The sequence below is a fragment of the Macrotis lagotis genome, chromosome 1 (genome assembly GCF_037893015.1).
Source record: "Macrotis lagotis isolate mMagLag1 chromosome 1, bilby.v1.9.chrom.fasta, whole genome shotgun sequence".
NCBI lineage: Eukaryota > Metazoa > Chordata > Mammalia > Peramelemorphia > Peramelidae > Macrotis > Macrotis lagotis.
In genome coordinates this window covers 626531737-626545435 of record NC_133658.1, presented here as the reverse complement: position 1 = coordinate 626545435, position 13699 = coordinate 626531737, and the positions used below count along the sequence as shown (strand labels likewise).

The following is a 13699-nucleotide window of genomic DNA, read 5'->3' as shown; positions in this document are numbered from 1 at the left end:
TGAACTCAGGTACTCCTGACTCCAGGGCCAGTGCTCTATCCATTGTGCCACCTAGCTGCCCCAATGATTTGGATTTGTTAATGAACAAGGTGAGTTGATGCATTTTCCTAAAAAACTTATAAAAATGAGAATTCAAACTCTCCCCCTCCCCAGTACTCTTCCCATCTCCATCAGGTCTATGATGCCTAGTGCTCCCTAAATCTAATTCATGCTTATGTGCATGATACACTTTGCCTCCCCTCCTCCCCCACCCCTATCCTGTCCTCATTCCATCTGCCTCTGTACCCCTTTCATCACCTACTGTGCTGTTTTATGCCTAATTAAAGTGTGATTGCCGCCCCACTTCACACTGTCATGGTCTTTTCCAATGAGTACCCAACTTGGTGTAATTATCAATTCATATAATCTCTCTCCATTCCCAAGTACACTTATGCCTAAGACTGTCATTTTTCTGATCAGGAGTTCATTAGGGACATTAAGGGCATCTTAAAGACACAAAGTAAAAAGTAATATGTTTGATATTCAATCACATCTACAAACACATGCAAAAAAAGGAGCTTTCCATTAGCAAGCATGAAAATACCTGAATTTGATTGTGTTTTGATTGGTGAGATAATTAACTAGTGGAGTATAGTCTATATACACATCGTTCTTGTCCTTCATTATTGAAGAAGACCAAAATAACATTCTGTTAGAGATAAGTTGCAGTGTGTCTGACTGTGGATAATCAGACCAATACAAGTTTAGAAGGCACTACCACAGGTTGGAAACAAACAATCCATGTGAACACCTTCCTTTGAGTTGCTTCCATTCTACCTTGCTCATATAGCACAGCTCCCTCTCTGATGAGGGCATGCCATGCTGAGTGGTCCAGTGCCAGCATCTCCCATGCTGTACAAGCAATTCCAAAGTTCTTAAAAGAAACCTTCAGGGTATTCCTATTTCATTTCTTCTGACCCTCTTGTGAGTGCTTGCCCTGTGTGAGTTCTTCATAAAATTGTCTTTTTTGGCAAACCCACTTCTGGCATTAAAACAATATAGCTATCCCATTGTAGTTGCACTTTCTGTACCAATGTTTGAATGTTTGGCAGTTTAGCTCAAGAAAGAACCTCAGTGTCTGGTATTTCATCCTGCCAGATGATCTTCAGAATTTTCCTAAGGTAATTTCCTAAGGAAATATACATATACAAACCCACACACACACACCACACATATGCATATACATACAAATGCAATACATACCACACACACACATACAAATACCCCCCCACACACACACACACACTCAAAGCTCAAAGCAATTTTCTTTTTCCCAAGTTCCCTACCTCCTATAGAATCTCTTATTTCATTTCTAACTCTTGGTTGATTCTAATATATGGATGGCAGGGTGTAGGAGAAAACTATAGCAATAATCTGCAATATATGACTTGAGACTCACCCTGGATCATTTGGATTAAGGCTAATCTCTTCTGCTATATTCAGGACCTAAATATAGAATAATATTTTTATACATACCATTGTGACATTCATGTTCCAAAATAGAACATTTTGCTGCTGAATTTTATTGCTTTGTGTGATAGTTTTGTTTTGCTTTAAAATGAGTTTTTGTTTATTTAATAGGCTAATATTATAGCATTTGAAAATACTATTGTTCCACTAGAAAATAATTAGGTGAACCTATCACACACACACACATACACACAGCATTCTATTCTATAGTAATTTTTTTTGCATTTCGTTCAGAATTGTACTTTGCAATTACAACTAATCATGTACCATGTCCCTCAACCTTCAAGAGTACCATTTTTTTAAAAAAGTTAAAATTTCTCTTCACAAATTCCTGTTTCCATAGTAGGCAGTGCCACCTTTGGCCAGTAGATAGCACTCAAGATATTTCAATAAATAGAGAGGAGAAATCTTGGAGAGATTTTTTTACTCTATCAAATGGAATAACAGATAAGTTTAACTGTACCTTAGCAGAGGAAGAGAAAATAGGCAATTCTGTGTAATTATAAATGGATGCTTTCCTACCCATCATCAAGTAGCTTCTTAATGCATACCTGTATATTATGATCAGTATAGGAATATTAGCCCTCCTGTTTCCCAAAGCAATTACAATCTGCAGACAAGGAGTCATTCTTGGAAAGGAACGGGATCATTTTTTTTTAAATTACCTGATTACAAACACTAAGACCTACTTGCATAATAGTCATGTACTTGATCACATCTTTCTATTTGGCAAATAGAATAAAGATTCACGGATCCTTCTACAGAGAAGGATATTAAATAAAAAGCTTATCTTTTGACAAATACTTTACTTGGGGACAGGGAACCTAGAGAGTTTGATGGTTTTGAGGACTGAATTTTAACTTTACAATGCAAGAAGATTATATCTTGTTTTGTTGAAACCTGTTGAATGTAGAGGCAAATTGCTCCAGTTAGACAAGGTTTCTTGTATGCATAAAGGATACTTCAAAATCACTTAGGTGTAAAGAAAAGCTGACATGAAAAGCTGACACTGATATTTGAATAATATGTCATGTGTGAAAACCAAAGAGGAAGAGAAGTTGCTGCAATGCAATGATCACAATGATTCTACTAAAGTTAATTCATGTGTGTGGCATCCAGGTGGAGGATAGTAGCATGTATGTATTGTCCATCTTGTCACAGCTGACTGGAATTAGGGAAGCCAGAATCAATGAGTCATTGAAAGGACAAGTTCACATCACATTAGAGGCAATAGAGTGAGTAAAGACTGAATCAAGGAAAAAGTCATCTGCAAACTGAACTTGGGTAAAAACCATAATGTGGGGTACCAACCAATGTAGGGAAGGTCCACATCTTTGACATATGAAAAGTAGAAGAGGTAAACACTTGGTTTTAAAAAAAATCAGGAAAGACAACTCTCTTTCCCTTTCAAGGTCCAATAACACAATTTTGAATATTATACTTTGAAGGTTATTACACTCAACTCTTAGTGGTGATATTATATGCACTTTAAAATCTCATCTCTGTAAGCTGCTCTAAGAATTTTCTAAATTTGCCCTAGTTAGAGAAAACATTCCAGAGAATCACATAATTGGGTATGCTATATTCCACTGGAGGTATAATGATAGGCTCAAATCATGTTCCTGACCCTTACTGGTTGAGTGAGCTCTGTAAGTCACTTAATCTCATAGTACTCTGGGCAATTCATCAAAACTATAAGAGGCAGAGAAGTGGAGGAAGTTCCCTCACCTGCCAGTTCCCTATACTGATGATGGCAGATCCCACTTTTTATTCCTGCTGACCAAATTGTATTCCCAATGTAATGTATAGCACTGCAGTATTCTCACTTTATTAAAGAAAACTCAGAAAGCAGATGTTATCTTCAATTTCCAGTACTAGCAACATAAGGGTTCTGTTGAATTCAGAATCATTGCATTTTGTTAAAAAAAATGTCATATCTCTCACCCATACTAAAAAGAGGATATAATTCTGAATCAGGTCCTTGACAGAAAGCTGTAGTATTATGTCTTCTTTCTTCATATCATCTTTTCTGTACTTTGCTGATGGTAAATGTAGAAATGAAAAACAATAGGGAAGCTTGTGTTGGTACCAACACATTATTATTAGGAGATCTATAAGAAGATACATTTTGTGGGGTGGAAACTCTTGGGTGTCTTATAGAAATAGGTGAGCATGAGTCATTTGGTTGGGATAGGTACAGATCTGTGCCACAGAAAGGGGTTACACATATCAATGAGAGTACAAGTCCAATGAAGAAATTCAAGAGTAGAGTTTGTTTAGAAATTCTGAGAGAAAAAGTTTCTGAAAATTAAGTTCTCATTTAATAGGTTACATGTGGTATTCCATTATTGTCTCTATGCTCTTTTCCTTTATTTTTCACTCCACTTTTAGATATGTAAAATCTTAATTTTCATATCTCCTGCCTTGTGTACTGGAGGTAGGAAGTGAAAAAGTCCATCTGACATTCATTATGTTTGATATATGGAGAGAAAAAGATGAGTTATATGCATATGTACCAGTGAATGAAGGAACACATAGAAGTAAAGATAGTTAAAAACTCTTCTCCTGATCAATCCAGGTTAACACAGATATGATATGCATGGTCTAGGAAATAGTATCATGTTGAATAACTGACTATTGATCTACTTATTCTATTCATCCTAAAGCTAACTAGGAAATGCTTGGATGATCAGAGTTCTCTCCTGCCTTCACATATTTAAGGTGCTCATTTCCTCAATTTTCTATCAATGTTTGTTGTGATGAAGAAGAAAAAGAAAGAAGAAACAAACAATTAAAGACACAAAGAAAAGAAGAAACAAACAAACAAACAATTAAAGACAAACAAAAGAAAGAAAGAGAGAGGAGAGGAGAAGAGAGGGGGAGGAGGGGAGGGGAGGAGAGGGGAGGGAGGAGAGAGGAGGGGAGGGGAGGGGAGGAGAGGGGAGGGGAGGAGAGGGGAGGAGAGGAGAGGAGAGGAAGGAAGGGGAAAAAAAGCCATACTTTAATTCAAAATACAATTTTATGTTATTCCATATATATGTGTATATTGTTAATCAGCACCAAGTATTGAGCATCCACTATAGCCACATCATCATGCTAGACAATGTGGAGAGATAAAAAGATTTTAAAAAAGATAAAACTCTAATCCCTAAGGAGCATATAATATAGTTTTAAATTCAAAGAGCTATAATTGATCTTGCATAAAGAATAACATATTGTGATAAGTACAACTGCCTACATTTACATTTAACCCTCTGACTATGTAATACTTGTTTGCTAGACTTCAGTGAACTCATCAACAAAGTAGAAGGTGCATACATACTAACTATATTATTAAATCATATACATAAATAAGACTATAAAATCAGCTATTGTAACAGTTTCTGAACACAGCCCTTTAGGGATCTGTGATTTTATCAATTGGATACTCTCTGCATTAATGGACAGGCTGATCTAAGGCTTGGTCAATGATCTGTAGTGGAAAAAAAAAGCAACATTCTATGGTAAATTACTGATGATGAACTCATCTGATTTTTACTGGGAAGGACCTGAATAACAGACACAGAGCCTGTTACCCCGCTCCCATTTGCAATTTTTCCCACCTGGCAAGGTTTGCCAGAGCTTGTATTCCACTGGCACAGCCTTTAAATGCTCAAAGTCACCTTTATAGCATGATGAATCATCCAGGCAATACATGAATGGATGGAATGAAGTCCAATAAGTTAAATGCTTTAAAAAATAATAATCCATAAATAATTGTTTTTCAGTAGTTCTTAATCTCCCTGAAGCTATATAAATCCTGCAGCTTAATAAGTCTCTCAAACATCCTGGCCATTTCCAAATAAATTCTGCCATTGGCATCAAAACTAACTCACCTTAGGTCTATTCTTCTCTTTCCAATGGAATAAGGAAAAATTTCTCACTTGGCTACATCTGAAAGTAAAGGGTAAGAGAAGAGCTTGTAATTATGCCAGCATATCATTGTGGCAATTCTCAATCAGGAAATCCAACAGGGAGGAGGGAGGAAAGTGTAGAATAATCATCTTCCATGTACCAAGCACTGTGTTGAGCACTTTATAAATATTTTCTCATTTGTTCTATTACCCAAAGGTCAATAGAATAGTATTACTCACCTGGGAAGTCTTTTATCATGTGTCATTGATGAAATGATTAAGCAAAACGTTTATGTGCCAGTGTCAAAAGAAGGCATAAGAAGGAGGAAGATGGAAAAGAAATGGGAAAATGAAGGAAGATGAGAAAAGGGAAAGTAGAGGAAGAAATAAGAAAGCTACATATTGTGTGAAACCAGGTAGGAGGCAGTACTGTGGTTTACCTCTTTCTATTTCAGATGCTAATATATCTGGTTGTAAGCATGGCTATCAAAACATAGCCCTCCCACATCCTGAAACCGCTTCAATCATGACATTGTTCATTTTTTCCTCCTGGATTCTTAATACTGTTTTGTTTTGGGTTTTTGTGAGGCAGTGGGGTTAAGTGACTTGCCCAAGGTCACAGAGATATGTAATTATTAAGTGTCTGGAGCCAGATTTAAGCTCAGTTCCTCCTGACTCCAGAGCCAGTGCTCTATCCAATGTACCACCTAGCTGCCTCTCCTCTTCGATTCTTAATACCCTTAACACCCATCATAGGATTAGATCCTAACTTCTGAGAAATTTGGGAATATAATGGAAATAAAAGAATCTTTTGGCTAATATTGAATCAGATTACCAACAATGACTCCAAGGAAGAGAAAAGAACAAATTTACAATAGAAATTTATCTCTTTCAGAATTTAAGTAAAGTTTGATATTTCCCCTAAATTCCTCCTCTTTTCTTCTCACCACAATCAGAATTCTCTGACTTTTCATTTGTCCCATTTCAGTCATTCTCCTTCTTTTCTCTACTATTCACATATGGAGAGTTGTAGTCTATTCATATTGTCCAAGCAAGGAAATTTACCCTAGCTAAGTATGTATGTGTGTGTGTGCTTGCATGTATGCATGGTTGTGGGGAGAGATGAGATACATATGTAAATGGGTATATGTTTATTATACTATATTTATGCTATTTATTTATAGAATATATTTAACTATACTATATGCTATGTATTTAAATACCTAGTTTACATATATAAAATATATTTATATATGCATATTATTAAAAATCTTTCTGATTAGGACAAAGAACAAGGCATCAAATTCATTGTACAATTATTAGCACCAACTATATGCATTGTACTTAATACAAGGTACTCACCTTGAACAGAAATAGATAAGATACGTATCTTGCACTTAATGAGCTTTCAATTTAATAGTGTGAAATAAAAGTACATAAATAATGATTGTCCAATGAAGACTATGAAAAGCAAAAGGGAAAAGTTCTGGTCACATGCTGTAAGAATTCTGAGAGGGCAAAATGTTTTTTTGACATTTAATTGATCTATTTTTTTGGTAAGAATAATCTGTTGTTATTACCTCCTCTTGTCTCATATTCACTGCAGAGTTCACTCTCGTAAGAAAGAAAAAGTTAATAAAATCAGCACAGATGCCAGATCTGTGAATATATCCTAGTCATAGGCCCCCAAATATCACCCTTTACTGAGAGAAGGGGATCATGTTTAATTATTTGTTATCTGCAGCTAACATTGTTCTATTTATTTAATTATTTAGTTTATTTAATTTAATTAAATTTTACTGTCTTGGGGCAGCTAGGTGGCATAGTGGATAAAGCACCAGAGTACATGGGTTCAAATCCAGTCTCAGACACTTAATAATTACCTAGCTGTGTGGCCTTGGGCAAGCCACTTAACCCCATCTGCCTTGCAAAAATCTAAAAAAAAAATACAAAACAAAACAAAAATAAACACAAATTTTACTGTCTTTTAGTATTGTTTTCATTTACATTATAGTAGACATTCTAAATATTATTGTTATAGATCACTTTCAATAACCGATCTGCAAATTGAATTAAAGTAAATTGTTTCCTGCTATTGTCTGAGAAAGACAACATTAACAAACTAAGAGATTATAAGGCATCTTAACATATACAAACAGCAATACCAATAACCACAAAAACAAGATATAGATTAACATTATATCTAAGCAAAGGAGATATAATTGCCTTTGATGTAGCAATAGTGATATGGATCTGAATAAAGGGATTTCATGAGATTTGCAAGCTGAGGTAGAACAGGATTGAGGAAATTTGCTACCTATGATCCTGTTATCAAGAAAGAATAGCTAGGTTTAATTGGCCTAACTTTTGTTAATCATGTGGGAATCCTTTCTACTTTTCTCACCTTGTCTGGAAGAGAATTCAAAAGTTGTCCAAAATATATACTTGTCTTGTCATCCTTCAAACCTATCTGACACAACTTTATGTGAAATTTGTCTATGATAATTTATTGCTTTGCTTTAGTGGAATGAAAACTTCTTGAGGCAGGAACTTTTTTTTTCACTTTGACCTTACATTCTCAATGCTTGGAATATAATAAATAATAAATATTTATCAGTTTGTACTGGATTGAGAACCATGCCTAGGGTTAAAGAGTTAATTTAACATATATATATATATATATATATATATGTATAAATATATCTTAAGGACCTTTTAACTACCTCCAACCTTAAGGGAAAATTTTTCCTAGCATTCAAGGCTTCAAAGGTTATCTGCAGATGTATCTAGAAAAAAAAAATAATAGATTGCCATTCCCTAGAAGATATCTTGGAAAGGACACGTGTGTATGTGTGTGTGTGTGTGTGTGTGTGTGTGTGTGTGTGTGTTAAGAATTTAAAGCAGTCTCTATCATTACAAATGAGGTTGCAGATTGGCAAAGAAATGTTGAAGTCAGTGCTTCCTTTGTTCTCTGTAAGCTTCAAGAAACTGGATTTGGTCACATAATTGAGGTGAATTTGGACATAATTCTTCAAAATATTATAATTCTCCTTTGTTATTATACAGAGTTGGATCATAAATTTAAATACAGAACCTTACAGTTCACTGAATTCAATCCTTTCATTTTACAAAAGAGCAAACTGAGGGACACTTAGGTTAAGTTACTTTCTTACAATTACATACTAGCATGTATCTGAATTGGGATTGGCCTCAAATCATCTAGACTCAAAGTTCAAAGTTCTATCCCAGGCTGTTTTTTGAATGCGATGAATGAGGAAATGAGAAAACTCATAAGTGATATCAAGATTTTAAAACATAGTGATAGTGTCGTGAAGGCAGATAGAAATAGAGATGAAAGTTTTGGACAGGAGGTAATGAGTTCAGTTTGGATCATATTTAACATAAGGTACAGGAGGTAAAATCCAAATAGAGTGAAGGTATCCAGAAAGCATTTGGAAATAAATAATTTTGAAATATAAATTAAAATAGATCTGGAGTGAAAGATTTGGAAATCATTACTACGGAGGTATAGTTAAAGTTATGGCAGAGCTTAATTCTTTCTTCTGAAACTACATTCAGGGAAAAGCCTATTTCATGCTTCTACATGACTTATGACCAGATCAGCTAAGATCTTGAAAAGATTTTGACCAAGTTCTAGCAGAAGGATTTCATAATGATAATGAACTCTTCCTACTGAAGGAATAGAGAGGAAAGAATAAAGAGGAAACTCCAGCTCAAACGGAGTTAAGAGGAACAATACAAAATAGCAGGAGACAGGAGTCAAGCTAGCTAGGACATGAATTCAAGTCTTCATGCTCAAAGATGGAATGGGGACCAAGAGCAGCTGAGAGTTTCAAGCTTGTATATTTGTCTGCCAACACTGTTTTTCCATTTATCCACACTGCAGTCAGCTGAAAAACTTGTGCAGCTGCTGCCTTCATTAATCTCCTGGGATCTATGGAATGACCATCACTTACAGACCTTCAAATATTTGAAGACAGTATTTATTCCCCATAGGACTTCTCTTTTCCAATTCTAAACATTCCTACTTCCTTCAAATGTTCATTTGTCATGTTTTCAATAGTCTCATCATGCATGGGATGAACTACATTTTGTCACTATGTCCCTAAAAATATGACACTCAAAACTCAATATAAATTTGTCCCATATATGGATTATACATCACATAATACAGTAAAACTAAAATTCCCTTGTTTTGAACACTGACTCCATTGAAGAGGATTAATATTGCTTCACTTTAGCAATCATATCACAGTGTTGAATCATTTTCAATTTTTTGTAATCTGAAACCTTAAATTTTTTTTCACATGAACTTCTGTTAATTCTATTTTCCTTTCATGTACTGTTGATTTTTTTGCCCCCAAGTTCAAAACTTTCTATTTTTCACTCTATTAGTTTAGTCTATCCTTAAAACTGTCAAGTTCTTTTTACACCCTATCTCCAAGTTAAACATTCCCTTCCAGTATTATCATATATTCTTTGATAATCATGCTTTCTATTTGTTCATGAAAATTATTAGAAAATAATGAATTAAGTCAAGGCAAGAACAAACTGCTGTGACATGGCCCTAGAGATCTGCCCCTCTACACTGACCCAACTCCATCAATTGACATTCTTTGAATATGCTGTTATATTAGTTATAAATTCATCTAGGTGACACAGTAGAGGGATTACTGGGCCTGGAGTAAGGAAGACATGAGTTCAGATCCAGCCTGAGACTTTACCAATTGTGTGATCCTGGTCAAGTAATTTAACTTTTGTTCAAATTAGTTTCTTCATCAATAAAGTGGGAATTATAATAGTACATACTTTCCAGGGTTGTTGTGAGGAACAAATGAGAAAATAGTTGTAATGTGTCTGGAACATAATAGGTAATATATAAAGTTTAGCTATTATCATCATATAACTTTACTACCATCCACTCCACATCCACTTCAACCTAAATTATCATGAGATATATTGTAAAATATCTCATCAAGATCCAGATACATTACATCTATGACCTTTTCCTTATCTACTATATAGTAGTCTAACAAAAAAAAATGTTAACCTAAAATTACAGTTTTAAGTGAACCCATACTGGCTCTTAGAGATCACTATTTTTCTTGGTACTCATAAATTGTAAAATAATAACACAACTCTAGAATTTTCAGATATTTATTTATGCCAGCTTTTAGGTCAAAGATCTGTCTCTTTCCCCTCACTTATTTTGAAAATCAGCACAGAATGTAAAGGATAGAAGGAATTAGGCATTTTATTTCACAGAAAGGAAGAAACAGAGGTAGGGGGGGTATGCAGAACACTTCCTGAAACAAGGATTATTTACCACAGACCTATTTCCCTATCTTTCCATACTCAGAAGATGCTTTTTTAACAGTGTCCCTTGTTCTCCCTGTACTGCAGCCTCAGTCAACCATAGGAGCAGGAGTTCTGCCTTTCAGGTCAACAATTCCTACACAGGAGTGTGGCTGAGTTTCAGGGTTAAAAAATACTTTACTTCAAAAATAAGCATTTAGAATTCTTAATTTGAATTTTTTTGCGTTTTTCATTTCATGGAGTAAGGAGGAAAGGAGGTGAATTAGAAAGCAATTAGAAGCATCCTTTTACAAACTTCACCCCCCCCCGACCAAATTTTATAAGTAAAATAAATGAGTCTTGCCTCATTTCTTTTCTTTCCTTCTCTATAGTCTTTAATTTTCCTCAACAAATCTCAGTCCCTAAGGGGTACACGAACAATCCAGAAGAAAGAATTTCCCAGTGGAGTGAGAAAAAAAGAGTCGAAGCAAGCAGAGCTGCAGGTATAGTCTCTCCAGTATCTTGAGTTCCGCACTCCTTTATCTTCTCGGCTGGGAGGGAGACAGGAAGGTCCAGAGTTACTCATACTACTGAACTCCTCTGGAAGGCAATCTCTGCCCAACTCTGTTGGTCTATTTGGTGCTGAGTTGTCTCTTGGACCAAATAAAGCATACCCTGAAGGCCATACTTAGAGAATTACTCTCACTCTCCCCACTGTCAGGACCCTGGCTCGCCCTCGGAAGCATCTTTAGACGACCACTCTATCCTCCCCGAAAATGAGCTTGTTCCCTGGCTAGCTTGGCAGAGTTCCGGAACACCTTCCCCTTCTGCGTATCCTGCAGGTGCAGAGGTCACTGATGCCCAGTCCCTAACTCTCTGGCCATCCTATTCAGCATTCCGAAAACTCCCTCACCCTCCCCATTCTACCAATTTGCGCCTCTTTAGACATCGCCATCATCCCTCTCACCCCTAGTCCGGCTGGCTCTAGTCACGCTCTCTCTTACTTGGCTCTCTGGTAGCCTTGACCCGACTTCGCTGAAGTCCCACAGCTTATCCTCGTTCTTCCCCTGGTCCCAGGTTTCCTTCTGACTATGCCCCCTAGATCTTCTCCAGTCCTCCCCCACCCGCCCCTTCCCCCGCCGTTTCACCTCGCCCTTCCCTCTTGCATACAAGAACTCTTCTTGTACTCTTTCCCCTTGGGTTCCGCCCCCCCCAGGCCCCCACAACCCCAGCCCCCATCACCCCCCCCCCACTCCTTATTTTGCCGCCCCTTCCCCCAAAGTGAGAAGCAGTGGGCTGGGCTCGCTTCTGCCACTGAGCTGCCCTGGACCAGCCCCCTGCTGGGCGGGAGTGAGGGGTGGGGGGGAGGAAGGGGGCCTCCAGGGACTCCCCCGGGACTCCTGAGCCAACCCCGCTCTTCTCCGGCCGGGAAGGCAGCTGCGCGGCGGCCACGGCGCTGGAGACAGAGCTAGGGGAAGGAAGGAGCCGCAGATAGCGCGAGGCAGCCGCCACTGCCTGGTGCTCCCGGACGCTCAGGCCAGCGCCCCCCTGCAGCCAGGGCAAGCGAGCCCCGGCTCTGCGCCAGGGACTAGACTTTGTTGCTGGTTGTTGCTTAGAATTGCTTTAATTATTATTTTTGTCTCCTTGAAGGGGTGTGCGGGGGGGGGGGCAGATCTCTTTCCCTTTCCTCACTCCCTATATATAACCCTCCCCACTCTTTCCCACCCACCCTTCAGTTCGGTGTTGGGAGTTTAAAAAAAAAAGAAAGAAAGAAAAGGGGGGGGGGGGGGGAAGCGCAGTGGCATGTCCCTGTCCTCTTCAGTCCTGCCCCCCGAAGTGGAGATGTGCAAGAGACAAGCGAAGGAGCGGAGCTCGTGAGACGCAGAGCCGGAACCATGTACCTGCGGCCCTTGCCCCTTGTCGTGGTCCCGGGCTTCCTCCAGCTGGTAAGTGGCCCCCGCCCGGAGCCCCTAACTCCACGCCTCGGCCTCCCACCCTCCCTGCAGCCCCCGACCGGCCCCGCTCTCCGGGGCTTGCTCTGGAGAGGACAGCTTTTCGGCGGGAAATGTTAACCCAACCTGGAGGGTGAAGGAAGCTGAGCCCCCCGCCAGTTACCGAGGAGAGGTGGGAGGGAGTGGAGGGAGAATGGGGGGAATAAAGGGGATTTGGAGAGGAGGGGCAGATTCCGGGTATGAGATGGAAGGGTCATAGAGGCGATAGGGGTAGGGTGGAGGGGCATGGACTTGGGGGGGTACAGAGGGGCAGGGGTGATCAAGGAAAGGATGCGAAGGAAAACGGAGAAGTGGGTAGAGGAGAACTAGGAGAAAGAGGACCTGGAGGCAGAAGACAGGGACTGATGAAGAAGATGAGGGGAAACTAAACCGGGGAACACCTTCCTCCTCTTCAGATCTAGAAGATGGTTTGAAGGAGTTTGAGGTTTCTTTTCTTTTTTCTTTTTATTTTGGATGCTTTGGGTAGGGGGTGTAAATGTTAGTTTGAGGTCTAACTATCCTCAACAGTGCTCCCCCACACCTGAGTTTGACTTCTTTTTAAACATGAGCCTGTTCTGTCCAGTAGCAGATGTATTGATGCATGGGGAGGGGGTCGGAAATGGGGAAGAAGGTTGACTTTTCGGACAGTTGGCATTTTGCTCTTCCCTCTGGTTCTGGTGGAAGGCTTGGGGTTTTCTTGCTGCTAGTGAGTGGCAGGATGTAACTTTCAGCAGCAACTCCCAGCCGGAGATCTCAGGGAACCGCAGAGTCTTCCGCGGGTACCTTTCCGCCGGCTCTTTGCCATCGCTGACCGGGAGTGAAGTAGGTAGGGTCTTTTTAAGGTCATCGAAAGCTCGAGACCAAATCCATGTACAATTCATGACTCTGAGCTGGTCCCCTGGAGGGTGTCATGCTTCCTCTACTGCAGTTTGTCTTAATTCGTTGTTATTAGCTAATTATATTGAATGGAGATCTCAAATCAAAACCTCA

The 13699-nt window shown here is 38.8% G+C and overlaps 1 protein-coding gene across 1 annotated transcript in view; it reads left to right on the top strand.

Annotated features, from left to right (window-relative positions):
* Positions 1-12597: 12597 nt before the first annotated feature.
* NXPH2 (neurexophilin 2) overlaps positions 12598-13699 on the top strand; it is a 147142-nt gene continuing 146040 nt past the window's right edge. The window contains exon 1 of the mRNA XM_074235224.1: positions 12598-12664. Within this exon, the coding sequence (XP_074091325.1) occupies positions 12614-12664 (51 nt within the window). The 5' untranslated portion in view covers positions 12598-12613. The remainder of the gene's footprint in view (positions 12665-13699) is intronic.